Source organism: Sus scrofa, chromosome 2, assembly GCF_054392235.1.
Source record: "Sus scrofa isolate SSC_HxYL_T2T_F1_AM1 chromosome 2, Sscrofa_HxYL_maternal_Yorkshire_Landrace_v2.0, whole genome shotgun sequence".
Classification (NCBI taxonomy): domain Eukaryota; kingdom Metazoa; phylum Chordata; class Mammalia; order Artiodactyla; family Suidae; genus Sus; species Sus scrofa.
This window is the reverse complement of record NC_139384.1, coordinates 82168735-82183453: the sequence shown is the minus strand read 5'-3', so window position 1 is coordinate 82183453 and position 14719 is coordinate 82168735. Positions and strand designations below refer to the sequence as shown.

The following is a 14719-nucleotide window of genomic DNA, read 5'->3' as shown; positions in this document are numbered from 1 at the left end:
GAAGAAGGGGGGTTGGGACCTGCAGTGACAGTCCCTGGGGCAGGGCTCCACTGTGCCTTCCCCTTAGTTGCTCCAATTACCCATAATACAAACTGACCGTACTTTTTGACTCATTCCCTAGCACATAAGTGGTACATAATGAGTGCATTCTGTGTCTTGACTTGGTTTCCTTCTTGTCTGGCTTCTCTGCCATGATTCTGTCTCCTTTCTTCTTTCCTATATATCTCTCCCCTCTTCATCCTCTCAGAATGTCATTTCCTGACTGTAAAGCATCACTGCCCTTGGACACTGCCACACCACTTAACCCAACTATCCATCCATCTACATAACATCCACTCCTTCATCCATCCAACCAGCCAACTAACCAACTATCTACCCATCTATCCATCCATCCATCTAAACATCCATCCATCCATCTAAACATCCATCCAACCATCTGTCCATCTAACCACCTACCCAACTATCCACCTATCTATCTAATTATTCATCCATTTAAACATCCACCCACCCATCCAAGCTGCCAGCCAGCCAACTAGCCATTCATGCATAAATCCTTCCATCCATCTAACCACCCACACATCCATTCATGTAACCATCCATCCATATAAACATTCATTCATCCAACCATCTAGTCAGACAACTTTCCTTTCAGCCAGCCAGCCAGCTAGCCAACCATCTATCCATCTATCCAACGATCCATTCATTCACCCATCCAACCATCTACCCTTCCATCCAACAATTTATTCACCCATCTCTTCATTCATCAGCTCACTGCCGAATAGCTTTGTGATTGTGAGCCCTTGCTTTGGAGTAAGAAATACCTAAGTTCACATCCCAACTATTTCTTGCCATTCTGGTTTGCCCTTGAGCAAGTCAGTATATCTCTCTGAGCATCAGTTTCCCCTTCCATAATATGGGGACTCAGAGGATTGTTGTGAAGATAGAAGGATGCAAAGTAGATGACAGCCTTAGCACCAGGCTAGGCATCTTGGAATTGATCAGCACGCATAAGATTTTACCACTTTAGGGAGTTCCCGTCATGGCTCAGGGCTTAACGAACCTGACTAACACCCATAAGGATGCGGGTTCGAGCCCTGGTCTCGCTCAGTGGGTTAAGGATCTGGCACTGCTATGAGCTGTAGTGTAGATCGCAGATGTGGCTTGGATCTCATGTTGCTGTGGCTGTGGTATAGGCTGGTGGCTACAGTTCCGATTGGACCCCTAGCCTGGGAATTTCCATATGCTGCAAGTGTGGCCCGAAAAAGGCAAAAAAAAAAAAAAAAGTAAAATGTAAAAAGTAAGGAGTTCCCATCATGGCTCAGTGGCTAACAAACCTGACTAGCATCCATGAGGATGCAGATTCAATCCCTGGCCTCACCCAGGGGGTTAAGGATCCAGTGTTTCTGTGAACTGTGGTGTAGGTCACAGATGTTGCTTGGATCTTGGCGTGGCTGAGGCTGTGGCTGTGGCTGAGGCCGTGGTGTAGACCAGCAGCTGTAGCCCGGCAGCTGTAGCTCCAATTGGACCCTAGCCTGGGAACCTCCATATGCTGCTGGTGTGGCCCTAAAAAGGTAAAAAGACCAAAAATAATAATAAAAATTAAAAAAGATTTTAGTGGACTAGAAAATTTAATCCAAGAAATTAAGTTTAAAAAAAAAAAGGAGTTCCCACTATGGCACACTGCATTAAAGATCTGGTATGCTACAGCTGTGGCGTAGGTCCCAACAGCAGCTCGAGTTCAATCACTGACCCAGAAACTTCCATATGCTATGGGTCTGGCTTAAAAAAAAAAAAAAAAAAAAAAAAAAAGACAGTGGCAGGGACAGCAAGAAGAGAGGATGGAGTGGAGAGATGTCATGGGGTTGAAATTGCCAGAGCCTGGTGTCCTGAGGGGTAGTGAGAAGACAAGGCTCATTTCCAGGTTTCTGATGGGGTCACTGGGAAGACGGTGCAGTCACACTTATACGGGGACACAGAGGAGGAAGGAAAACAATGAGTTTGGTCTTGATGGCTTGAGGTTGGATTGTGGGTGAGAATATCAAGCATGACCAGAGGCCACTGTAGACAAAGTCTGGAGCTTGGGGGAGATAATCTGTCACCAGAATCAGGGCTCAGTCTGTGCCTGGGGTCAAGGTATGTTGAGGGTTGAGGTTCAGCTTGCAGCTCTAGGATGGGAATTCAGTCAGTGACACCAGGATCAGGGCTCAGTCTATGACACCAGGATCAGGGCTCAGTCAATGCCACCAGGATCAAGGCCTAGTATATGACACCAGGATCAGGGCTCAGTCAATGCCACCAGGCTCAGGGCTCAGTCCATGACACCAGGATGAGGTACAGTCAATGACACTAGTATTGAGGCTCACTCAATGACATCACAATTGGGACTGAGTCAAGATGAGGCTCAGTCTATAACACCAGGATTGAAATCCATTCTATGATGCTGGAAGAGGGGCTCAGTCTGTGACACAAAATTTGAGACTCAACATGTGACACAGGGATCAGAATCAAATCTGTCATCAGGGTCAAACTTGGCCTGTTCCTGGGTCAGAAGCTTACGTGTAAAGAATAAACTCAGCCCTGGCCTTTCACCTTTAGCCTTTGGATCCCTGACCTTTGGGGTCTCAAATGCAGGGGCTGGAGTTCTGCCTTTGGCGTCTACATACTGTGGGAGGCCCCAGGCCTCCATACAGCCCCCACCCAGGAAAGCAGGCAGACCCTGCAGCCTCTCCTGAGCCCCCACCACCACCCCGGGAACTTGGCCGAGGGATGGGTGGCTCCCTGTCCCCTCCTGGGCTCCACCCACCCACACACACACATCTGGCTTTTCTCTTCCTTCAAAGCTTGCTTGTTTTGTTCCTGTATTTCCCGGAGTCATAGATGCTGCCTAGGCTCCTGGGCGAGGAAGGTGGGAGATGCAAGGCTGAATGAGGGCAGTGGAACAGAGAGGCCCTTCGCCAGCCTGGGAGGGCAGCTGGGAAAACAGAGACAGTGGAAACCATGGCCTTGCCAGGCACTGAAGCTGGCCAAGGGCATCTAGCCTCACTTACCTTGAAGTGGGTGGAACTGAAGCCCCACATACACCTGCCCCATCAAAACTCCCTGGTGGCTCAGTCAGTTAAATATCCGGCGTTGTCACTGTTGTGATATGGGTTTGATCCCTGGCCTGGAAACTCCTGTATGCCATGGGCACAGCCAAAACCAAACAAACAGAGCTCTGCAAGGGGCTCCAGGGATTTTTTTTTTTTTTTTTGGTAGCAATTTTATTGATATGATTCACACACCATACAACTCAGCCATTTAAAGTATATGACTCAGGAGTTCCTGCCCTGGTGCAGTGGATTAAGAATCAGCTGCAGCAACTCTGGTTGCCTCGGAGGTGCAGGTTTGATCCCTGGCCTGGGGCGGTGGGTTAAGGATCTGGCATTGCCGCAGCTATGGCATAGGTCTCAACTGCAGCTCAGATTCAGGCCCTGGCCCAGGAACTTCCATCTTTTGTGGGTGTGGCCACAAAAACATAAATAAAGTATCCAATTCAATGGCTTTTAGAATATTCACAGCCTTATGCAACCATCACCACGAACAATTTTATTTTTTATTTTTTGTCTTTTTAGGGCTGCACCTGTGGCATATGGAGGGTCCCAAACTAGGGGTCCAGTTGGAGCTATAGCCGCCGGCCTATGTCAGAGCCACAGCAAGGAGGGATCTGAGCTGCATCTGTGAACTACACCACAGCTCCCGGCAACACCAATCCTTAACCCACTAAGCAAGGCCAGGGATCGAAACTGCATCCTCATGGTGCTAGTTGGGTTAACCACTGAGCCACGATGGGAACTCCCAGCAATCAATTTTAGAACATTTTCATCCACCCCCAAAGAAATGTGTATCCCCGATTTTTTTTTTTCTGCATGCGTGGTATGTGGAAGTTCCCAGGCCAGGGATGGAACCTGTGCCACAGCTGCGGCAATGCTGGATCCCTAACCCCCTGTGCCACAAGGGAACTTCTGAAATAGTATCCTGTAGCCATCACCCCAAAGTTTCCCTTTTCTCTCCAGCCTTACACCATCACTAACCTACTTTCTGTCTCTATAGATTCACCTATTCTGGACATTTCATATATATGGAATTATTTAACATGTGGTCTTTGGTAACTGGCTCACATAATGTCGTCAAGTTTCAATCATATCGCAGGGGTATCAGAACGCCATTCTTTACTGCAGCTGAATAATATTCCGTTGTACTGATGGACCACATTTTGTGCACCCATTCATCCATTTATGGGCATTTGGGCTGTTTCCAACTTTTAGCTATTTAGAATAATTCTGCCATGGATTTCCTGCTGTGGGTGCAACAGGTGAAGGATCCAGCATTGTCTCCATGGCAGCTCAAGTCCCTGATGAGGCACAGGTTCAATCCCCAACCTGGCACAGTGGGTTTAGGACCTGGAATTGCAACAGCTGGGGCATAGGTCGCAGCTGTGGCTCAGATTCCATCCCTAGCCTGGGAATTTCCATATGCCATGGGGGCAGCCAGAAAAAAAAAAAAAAAGAATACTGTCATAAACAGCCATGTACAAGTTTTGGGTGGACCTAAAGTTTTCCATTCTCTTGGGTATAGACCTGGAAGCAGAATGGCAGGTCGCATGCTAACTCTGCTTATTTGAGGAGCTGCCAAAATGTTTCCCCATCTTCTTGTGTTTTTTATGCCCATGTAACCCCCTTCCATTCATCTATTTATGAAATGTGTTGATGTCTGCCTTAGCTATGTTCCACTGTTCTGGTTACCTCCCAAAGGCCCCAACAATTTTGCATTCATAATCTTGTGTTCTTTTTCTTAAGGAAGGCCCCTCCCCCAATTGTACAAGCATCAACACCCCTCCCTCCAAAAAAACCTTGGGACCACGTTTATATCTTCGCAGCTGGGCAGGGAAGAACATAGATCACCCCACATCAGGATGGAGAAGGACAACATCACCCCTTCCCTCTGCCAGCTGCAACGTTTATAGGCAGGGGAGCCCCAAAATGGATCGCCCCACCCGTATCCTTTGGAGGGGGTAAAGGGGTACTGTAACACTGTACTGTAAATTGACTCAGTAGCATAAACCGGGACTGTCCCCAGCACATCGGGGCATGGGGTGGCCCAGCCACCAGGGACCCAAGCTAAGGAGTGAATGGTGACCTAACTGGCACTGTCCAAAGGCATCGCTGTCCCACTCCCCACCCCCACCCCCACCCCTCCTGAAGCTGCTATTGCTCTTACGGAAAACGTGCTGGTCCATCTCTCCAGGTATCACCCTCACTGGTCTCCTCACTTCCACTTTCCCCCACCCCATCCAGCCTCACCTCCAAGCACTTTTCCCTCACCTCCCTGATTTTAGCAGAACCTGTGGTGTCTTTGCAGGGGGCACGGAGGACCGAAGGGAGTCCAGGTGTCAAGGCAATGCAATGGAGTGCAATGTGAATCAGTGCAGTGCAGTAGGGTGTCAGGCAAATCAGTGCAGAGCAATGCAAATTGGTGCAATTCAATGCAGTGTGATGCAAATCAGTGCAGTGCAGTGCAATGCAATGATGAAATGCACAGAAGAGAGACACCACAGGTGGGAGGTGGACATAGATTTCTGGAGCAGAAAGGATGAGGTCTTCAGGCAGGTGGCCCTAGACAAGAATGGGGGGCCCTTAGGCATTGGGCCCTGCAGGGACAGGGACAAGGCACAGAAGGAACATCCTGGTGGACATCAGTGGCTGGGCCAAGACATTCGACCTTCTTCCTGCAGGCAGTGGGGAACCTCTGTGGGAATTCCAAGAGGCAAGGGTGACGTGTTCCAGCTACTGTGTGAGGGGCCCAGGGAGAGAGTTCATGGGCATCTGTTTCTCCCACAGCAAAAGGCTCACTCCAAGACTCAAGGTCAAGTCAGGACACCCTCCTGACCTGGAGGGCAAGGAAGGTGGCCCAGTTTGGCCAAGCACCCCATGATTGTGCTCTGAAAGGTGAGCACCATCACACCCACCTCCCTGGTGAGAAAACAGGCTCGGAGAGGCGCCTGCCGCAAGGGCGTGCAGCCATTAGTGGCAGGTCCAGGCAAGGACACAGTCTGGTTGACCCCAAAGCCCTTGTTTTCTCCTCTCTACCGAGCCACCCAGCAGTCCCCAGAACTCAAAGTACAACATAGGGACAGAGGCAGCCTGAAGTTCCACCGTTAGAGATCCTCCAAAATGTGGGTGCTGGGTACTTGCATTTGGTCTTAGGGAGCCATTCTATCAAATGAGGGCTTGTTGCCAGAGCAGGCAAAACAAATCGATTCTGTATCATGAGCCAACTCAGGTCAGCTGGAGGATGGCTTACAAAAATGGTGCTCTGGAGGAGTTCCCGTCGTGGCTCAGTGGTTAACGAATCCGACTAGGAACCATGAGGTTGCCGGTTCAATCCCTGGCCTCGCTCAGTGGGTTAAGGATCCGGCATTGCCATGAGCTGTGGTGTAGGTCACAGATGCGGCTCGGATCTGGCATTGCTGTGGCGTAGGCCAGCGGCTACAGCTACAATTCAACCCCTAGCCTGGGAACCTCCATATGCCACGGGTGTGGCCCTAGAAAAGACATAAATAAATAAATAAGGTGCACTGGGAAGAATTCCGTGGGGATGATGACTCAGCAGGAAAAAGCCCTGTGACTGAACAGAAATGTCTGCTCCAGGCTCAGGATGAGTGGTGGGAAGTGGTGGTGTGTGTGAGTGTTAGCTTCAAGATCATTGAGCCCACCCTCCCCCACCACCCCACTTTGTAGATGAGAAAACTGAGGCCCAGATGCAGAACCCAGACCCTGACTCCTCAGGCCTCCCAGATTAGCCCTGACATTGTCTCTCCTTTCCTCACAGGATCTGAGTCCAAGCCATGTGCCCAGCCCTTTGACTCTGGAGCTGCAGACTCCGCCACCAAGAGCAGCAGTGGACGCTGGAGGCCAGAGTGCCCAGACTTCTCTGCCATGGGGGATGAGCAGGCAGGTGTCTGACTCCTGAGACGAGCAGGAGCTGATGCCGTCAGTGGCAGCAAGTACCCTTTGTTTGACACCTGCATTTTAGAAGGCATTTTGTGTGCATTAATTCAGGGAGCTCTCATTAAAACATGGCCAAGCAGTTATTTTCCCACTCTACAGATAAGGAAATGAATCCTTTCTGGAACAGGAAGAGCGAAGGTGGGATGCATAGAGCGGTGGGTTGATGAATGGAGAGAAGAAAGGAACGAAAGGAGGATTGACAGAAGGGATGGATGGGGATGGAAGGAAGGAAGGGATGGATGGATGGATGGATGGATGATGTAAAAAGAATGGAGGGGGAGTTCCCGTGGTGGCACAGTGGTTAACAAATCCGACTAGGAACCATGAGGTTGCGGGTTTGATCCCTGCCCTCACTCAGTGGGTTAAGGATCTGGCGTTGCCGTGAGCTGTGGTGTAGGTCGCAGACGCGGCTTAGATCCTGCGTAGCTGTGGCTCTGGTGCAGGCCGGTGGCTGCAGCTCTGATTCGACCCCTAGCCTGGGAACCTCCATATGCCGTGGGAACGGCCCTAGAAAAGGCAAAAAGACCAAAAAAAATTTTTTTTAATGGAGGGAAAGAAGGAAAGGAGATAGGAGGGAAGAATGGGTAGACGGATGCATGGGTGAGTAGATGGATGAATAAAAAGGGAAGGAAAAGCTCCCACAGGAGCTCTGAGCTAGAACAGCCCTGCGGAGGGGTCCCAAATCAGGCTGAGGTGGCCAAGTCATTACGTCCCCACATCAATCAGTCTTGGCCTGTGGGCTGCCCAGGAAGAGGTGTGACTTTCCAGAGGGGGGCTACCGTTTGACAGCATCTGCTGACAGCCCCCTCCCCAGCATCTAGGACAGCACATGCTCACTGAAGGAGGGTCTGAGTGGCAGTTTACACCACCCATCACGCTAAGGAAGGAGACTCTGTTACAGTTAAACTATATAGGGCGTTCTGTGTATCTGCCCCTGGCATTTTATAGAAGAGCACACTGGGGTCTAGGCAGGGAAAGAATGGGCCTAGGTGTCAGGGAGAAGACAGGGTAAACAAAGATAGTACTGGGACTGGAGTTTAGCTCTGGATCCTTCTAGGCTTCTGGATCTCTTGGAATAGCAACTGTTGGACAGAAAGAATGGCGGGGAAAAAACCTTGCGTCTGGGGAGGCAGGGAGCCTCTACACCACCACCAACAAATAAGCGCCTCCACCTCTGTCCCTGTCCTCATGTGATTGGTCTCCAGAGCTGGAGGCAGCAGAAGGCAATGTCTTTGCCTCTTCCCTCCCCAAGCCCTGTGAGCTCTCCACCTGCACAACTGTCAAGTCTGTCCGCATCTCTCCCCGCTTCTCCAGCGTCCTGGTGGAGGCACCTGTAATCGCTTCCCCAGATAATTTGCACAGATGTCCTTGCTATTCCCAAAGCCTTGCCCCCCCAATCCAAACCCCCCTGGGCTCTGCATCCTGCATAATCTTTCTGAAGACAGATCAGAGCCCCCTGCCCTCCCTATTATCACTTTTTGGAACTTAAGAGATTAAATCCTTCCTTGGCCTACCAGGCCTGCTGATCTAGCCCCATTCCACCCTACACACACACACACACACACACACACACACACACACACACACACCCTCCAGCCACAAGAAAATCTTGCCAGTTTGGGAAAGGCACCATGAGCTTTCAAGCTCATAGGCTTCCAAACATCCTGTTCTCTTCATGCCCAGAATGCCCTCATTGGGAGCCTCTGCTGACTTAACTGCTACTCATTCTTCAGGGCTTCCCTAACTGTCACCTCCTCCAGGAACATCTCCCTGATTTCTTTCCTTCTTTTTTTTTTTTTTTTTTTTTCACCAGGACTTTATTTATTTTTTGGCCCTACCCAAGGCATGTAGAAGTTCCTGGGCCAGGGATCAAACCCGCACCACAGCAGTGGCAGTGACTCACTTTACCACTTTACCCACTGAGCCACCAGGAAACTCCTAGTAGGACTTTCTACTGAAATTTATATATACACTGGTAAGATGTTGATTATTTTAAAATATATGCAACCTAAACTATATAGCCAGTCGAGAAGTCATTTGCATGTCATGCAGACTATTTACGTAGTTGGAAACGGGGCAGGGTTGGTTTTATTTTGACTGTGGAAGTTGCCTAAAGATTGTCTAATCTTTCCGAAGTTCCCCTTAGTAGATTTTTCATACCAATGATTATCCCAGGGTTTGTACTTAAAGAAAAAAAAAAGATTTTTCTATATGATCTAGCTTAGAATAAACCTTATTTTTCAAACTCAAAAAAATTAAAATTAGGAGTTCCCACAGTGGCACAACAGGATTAGTGGCACCTCTGGAGCGCAGGGTTGCAGGTTTGATCCCCAGGCCAGGATAGTGGGTTAAAGATCCAGTGTTGCTGCAGCTGCAGTGAAAGTTGAAACTGCAGCTCAGATCTGATCCCTGGCCTGGGAACTCCAAAAAATAAAATATGACAAAATAAGATAAAATAAAATAAAATAAGGGAGTTCTCCGTGGCCTAGCAGTTAAGGATCTGGCCTGGTCACTGCTGTGGCTTGGGTTCAGTCCCTGGCCCCAGGAATTCCCCATGCCACAGGCACAGCCAAAAAATTTTTTTTTAATTTTAATTTAAATTTTAAAAAATAATAACAATAAATGCTATTAGTTTCTAAGTAAAACTCCAACCCAGAATACCTGTCCTCCAGACAAGGTCAGCGGCCCCCACTCATTTCTCTGGCTCACTTTCTAGAACTTTTGATCATACTTGATTATAACTCCTGGGTTTAGTCATCAGTCTGCTCCAATTAGCCCCAGGACGGCAGGGGATTGACTGTGTGCCTTCAGCTGGCAGGTCATCAACTTTCTCCGAGGAATGGCACTGACTCCTAAAGTGGAAAAACAATAACAACCAGAGTTCCTGTTGTGGCTCAGTGGGTTAAGAACCCCACTAGTGTCCATGAGGATGTGGGTTCAATCCCCGGCCTTGCTCAGTGGGTTAAGGATCCAGCATTACCGTGAGCTGGATCACAGTAGGTCACAGATGCGGCTTGGATCCCACGTTGCTGTGGCTGTGGTGTAGGCAGGCAGCTGCAGCTCCGATTCGACCCCTAGCCCAGGAACCTCCACATGCCACAGGTGCAATCCTAAAAAGAAAAAAAATAAAAACAACCATAATATCTGTTTCCATTGATGGAGGCCTTGCCGTGTGTAAACATTATCTTATTTTACCTGCACAGCAATCCTCCAAGAAAACACCCACTTAAGAGATGAGAAAACTGGGAGTTCCCATCGTGGCGCAGTGGTTAACGAATCCGACTAGGAACCATGAGGTTGCGGGTTTGATCCCTGCCCTCACTCAGTGGGTTAAGGATCCGGCATTGCCGTGAGCTGTGGTGTAGGTTGCAGACGCGGCTCGGATCCCGCGTTGCTGTGGCTCTGGTGTAGGCCAGTGGCTACAGTTCTGATTCGACCCCTAGTCTGGGAACCTCCATATGCTGCAGGAGTGGCCCAAGAAATGGCAAAAAAAAAAAAAAAAAAAAAAAAGACAAGAGATGAGAACCCAGGCCTTAAGAGGGTTAGAAACTTGACTGAGGTCACACTGAGCTCATAAAAGCCATCCAAGAATGCAGACATTGAAGAAGGGCTCTTGACAACTTGAGCCATTCAAAAACTCAAGCATTTGAAAACCCAAAAACCATCTTCACCTGTTATTTACGTGGTTTTGGGTTTTTTTTGTTGTTGTTGGTTTTTTTTGTTTGTTTGTTTGTTTACCTTTTAGGGCCACTCCTGTGGCATATGGAGGTTCCCAGGCTAGGGGTTCAATGGGAGCTGCAGCTGCTGGCCTCAGCCACAGCCACAGCAACACAGGATGAGCTGCATCTTCGACCTATACCACAGCTCACGGCAACGCCTGATCCTTAATCTGCTGAGCAAGGCCAGGGATGGAACCACATCCTCACAGATACTAGTTGGATTAGTTTCTGCTGCGCCACAACGGGAACTCCTTATTTGCAGTTTTGTTTGAAACCAGTTCCCTTTTATACATGATGAAATGGAACCAGAGAAACAAGAGACTTGAGGTTGCTTGGGTGTGCTATTTTTTCCCCCAATATAGGGAGATAAATAACTATTTACATTTCTTTAAAAGCAGTTGATCCATGGACTATCTGAATCTGCATCCAGTAAACCCTTCTGGAGTGGGGATTCCTGAGACATCTTGCCTCTGGATCTGCTGGGGCGGGGGGAAGGGACCCATCCCCCAAAGCTCTCCAGGGTCCAGGGAGCCAAGCCTGGATTTATTGCATCTTCTGTGGGGTGTAGGGGCCAGCATACAATGTTTGGTCAAATGCCCAGAAACGCCCCCATTGGGCCGGCTCCCATTTCTCACCCAGGAAATGTTGGAAGAAAGACACAAGGTTTTCAAGCAAAGGATGAAGCCCCCTGCCTCTCCCCACCCCTCGCTGTACCTGCTGCAGGGGGTTAGGACAGTCTGTACCGTAGCTGCCCACCACCCCCTCTACCCACAGCTCTGGCCCGGCTCCCATTTCTGCCTCCTGAGAGGGAGGCCAGATGCAGGAGAGGGATGGGGCGGGGGGTGAGGCGGTGGCGGAGGTTGGGGGGGCGCCATCCTGGCCAAGAGGCTGTCCTAATGTGTTTATATATATAGGAGGATGAAAACCAGAGACACAAGGAAATCTTTGGGGCTGTGGCAGAGGAGACAGGAGTAGGTAGAGGTTGTCCAGGCACCAGGGAGGGGAATCAGAGCCACAAAGGGGAGACCGCTGCTGAAGTCACAGGACGGCCAGGGGGACCCAGACCAGCCAGGGCCAGAGGTGTGGCGTTTGGGGACACAGGCTGAAGAAGAGGGACCCTGGAGTATGAAGGACCCAGGGAGGAAGCAGCAGGCAGAGAAGGAGCAGCCAGGGAGGTGGGAGAGAGACAAGATTAGTGGATACAAAGGAGAGATTCAAGAAAGAAGGCTGTGGGAGTTCCCTGGTGGCTCAGCAGGTTAAGGCATTGTTACTGCAGCGGCCTGGGTCATCGCTGTGGTGCGGGTTCAATTCCTGGCTCTTGAATGTCCAAATGACAAGGCTGTGCCCCCCAAAAAAATATAAAATAGGAAGCTGTGTAAAATAGTATGGTGGGAGTCCCAAAAGTCAATCAGAAAATTACTGTATGGTCTGGCAACCCAGCTTCTGCAGATCTACCCAAAAGAAGTGAAAGCAGGGACTCAAACAGATACTTGCACACCCATGTTCATAGCAGCATTATCCACAAGAGCCAAGAGGTGGAAGGAACCCAAATGTCCATCAAAGACTGGCTAGATGGGAGTTCCCACAGTGGCACAATGGGATCAGCAGCTTCTCTGCAGCACCAGGATGCAGATTCAATCTGTGGCCTGGCACGGTGGGTTAAAGGACCTGGCATTGCCACCCCTGCAGCATAGATCAGGAGTGTGGCTCGGATCTGATCTCTGGCCAGGGAATTCCATATGCCTTGGGGCATGAAAAAAGGGAAAAAAAAAAAAAGACTAGACAAATGAAACGTAGTTTTGTTTCCATCCATACAATGTAGCCCATCCACACAATGAACTGTTATCCAGCCTTAAAAAAGGAAGGACATTCTGACGCATGACACAGATGAACTTGAAAAAGTTATGCTAGGTGAAAAACTACACACAAGAAGACAATTTTTTTTTCTTTTTAGGGGTGCACCCACAGCATATGGAAGTTCCCAGTCTAGGAGTAGAATCAGAGCTGCAGCTGCTGCCCTAAACCACAGCCACAGCAACTCGGGATCTAAGCTGCATCTGCAACCTACACAGCAACCCACCACATCACCAGATCCTTAGCCCACTGAGCAAGACCAGGGATTGAACCCAAATCCTCATGGATACTTGTCAGGTTCTTAACCCACCGAGCCACAATGGGAACTCCAAGAGGACAAATACTGCACCGTTCCACTTTAGGAGGTCCCTAGAATAGGCAAATTCAATAAGACACAGCAGATTCGAGGTTACCAGGGGTTGAGGAAGTGAGAACCAAGAGTTACTGTTTAACAGGTCTGGAACAGAAAATTTAAAAAAAAAAAAGTTCTGGAGATGAATGGTGGTGATGGCCGCACAGCAATGAGAGTGTACTTAATGTCACTGAACTGTACCTTTAAAAATGGTTAAGGAGTTCCTTTGTGGCACAATGGATTAAGGATCTGGCATTGTCACTGCAGTGGTTTGGGTCACTGCTATGGTGTGGGTTCAATCCCTGTCTCGGTAACTCTCACGTGCCATTGGCACAGCCCCATAAAATGGTTCAAATGGTCAATTTTATATTATGTATGTTTTACTATGATAAGAAGAAGGAAGGAGTTAAAACTATGAAGAGCTCCAAGCAGGGGCAATCAGAGAAAATGCTAGATCCTGCATAGCTCTCCTGCCCTCATTCCAAGGCAGGTGTGAATACTGTCACCATCTGAAGACAGTGCTAAAAAGTCCTGGAAAGGGACTGACCTTGTCCTGCTGATCCTGACAACCCAAAGGAGGGATATCTCATCTAGACTGGAGGAGTCAGGAAGGATGCCTGGAAGGCATGCCAAGCTGGGTTTTGAAGGATGAGTAGGAGTTCACCAGGCTGTCTGTGGGTGGCCTGGAAGAGGAGGGTCCCCAAAGAGAGGAAAAAACAGGTGCCCTGGAATGGGGGGGGGGAGGAGAAAAAGACAAATAGAATGACCGGGAGGGAGAGAGAGGAGAAGGGCAAAGGAAGCAGAGGAAAAAAGAAATAGAGGAGGAGTTCCCATCGTGGCTCAGCGAAAACGAATCTGACTACCATCCCTGAGGACTCAGGTTTGATCCCTAGCATCACTCAGTGGGTTAAGGATCTGGTGTTGCCGTGAGCTGTGGTTTTGGTTGCAGACTCGGCTCGGATGTGGCATTGCTGTGGCTGTGACATTGGCTAGTGGCTACATCTCTGAATCAGCCCCTAGCCTGGGAACCTTCATGTAGCCATGGGTGTGGCCTAAAAAAGACAAAAAGAAAGAAAGAAATATAGGAGGGAAAAAAAGTAAGAAGGAACATAGAGCTTGGACCTAGACACATCTGAGTTTATTGAGTTTGAGTCTAGCTCTGCAGTTTACCGACTGTGTGGCCCAGGACTGCATCGTCCTTTCTGCTCCCGGCGCCTCAGTCTCCTCATCTGGAAAGTGGGGTGACAACGCCCCCTAGTGGAGCTTCAGTGGGATCAGGGATAACGCCTTGGTAGTTCCGCGCGGCTACGGGTTGGTGCGTTTGGATGTTACATCATTGTCCACCTCTGTGTATCTTTTCTGTCTGAGAGCACTTGGCATGTCGCTGCCTCGTGCGTGGGTGGAAACATGAGGGTTTGAGGGGCCAGAAGCAGGAGGCAGCCGAGCTGGTGCCCTTTGTACTGTGCTGGCGGTGGTGAGCTCAGGCTTCTGCCGTGGGGGAAGGGAAGGTATTGCAGGGGATTTAGGAGCTCAGAGGTTCCAGGGTATATACTCTACTAGGACTGAGCAGGGCCGGAAGTAGAGGGAGGTGAACGAGGTGCCGAGTCCAATCCTCTCAGGTACTAACCTTCTGATCATTTATTCATTGTAGATCTCTTTGCACTATATTGAGGGTTTTGGGGGGTTTTGTTTGTTTGTTTTAGCAGCATATGGAACTTCTCTGGCTAGGGTTGACTCAGAGCTGCACC

The 14719-nt window shown here is 49.4% G+C and overlaps 1 protein-coding gene across 12 annotated transcripts in view; it reads left to right on the top strand.

Annotated features, from left to right (window-relative positions):
• ARHGEF18 (Rho/Rac guanine nucleotide exchange factor 18) overlaps nucleotides 1–14719 on the top strand; it is a 96144-nt gene that overhangs the window by 9937 nt on the left and 71488 nt on the right. For 7 of the 12 annotated variants that reach the window (XM_021083931.2, XM_021083933.2, XM_085013132.1 and 4 more), the window contains exon 2: nucleotides 6868–6989. In XM_021083931.2, the coding sequence (XP_020939590.1) occupies nucleotides 6975–6989 (15 nt within the window). In that variant the 5' untranslated portion in view covers nucleotides 6868–6974. Of the gene's footprint in view, nucleotides 1–4915; nucleotides 5059–5876; nucleotides 5985–6867; nucleotides 6990–14719 lie in introns of those variants that run through there. The other 5 variants (XM_085013129.1, XM_085013126.1, XM_085013127.1 and 2 more) reach the window with 2 other exon arrangements.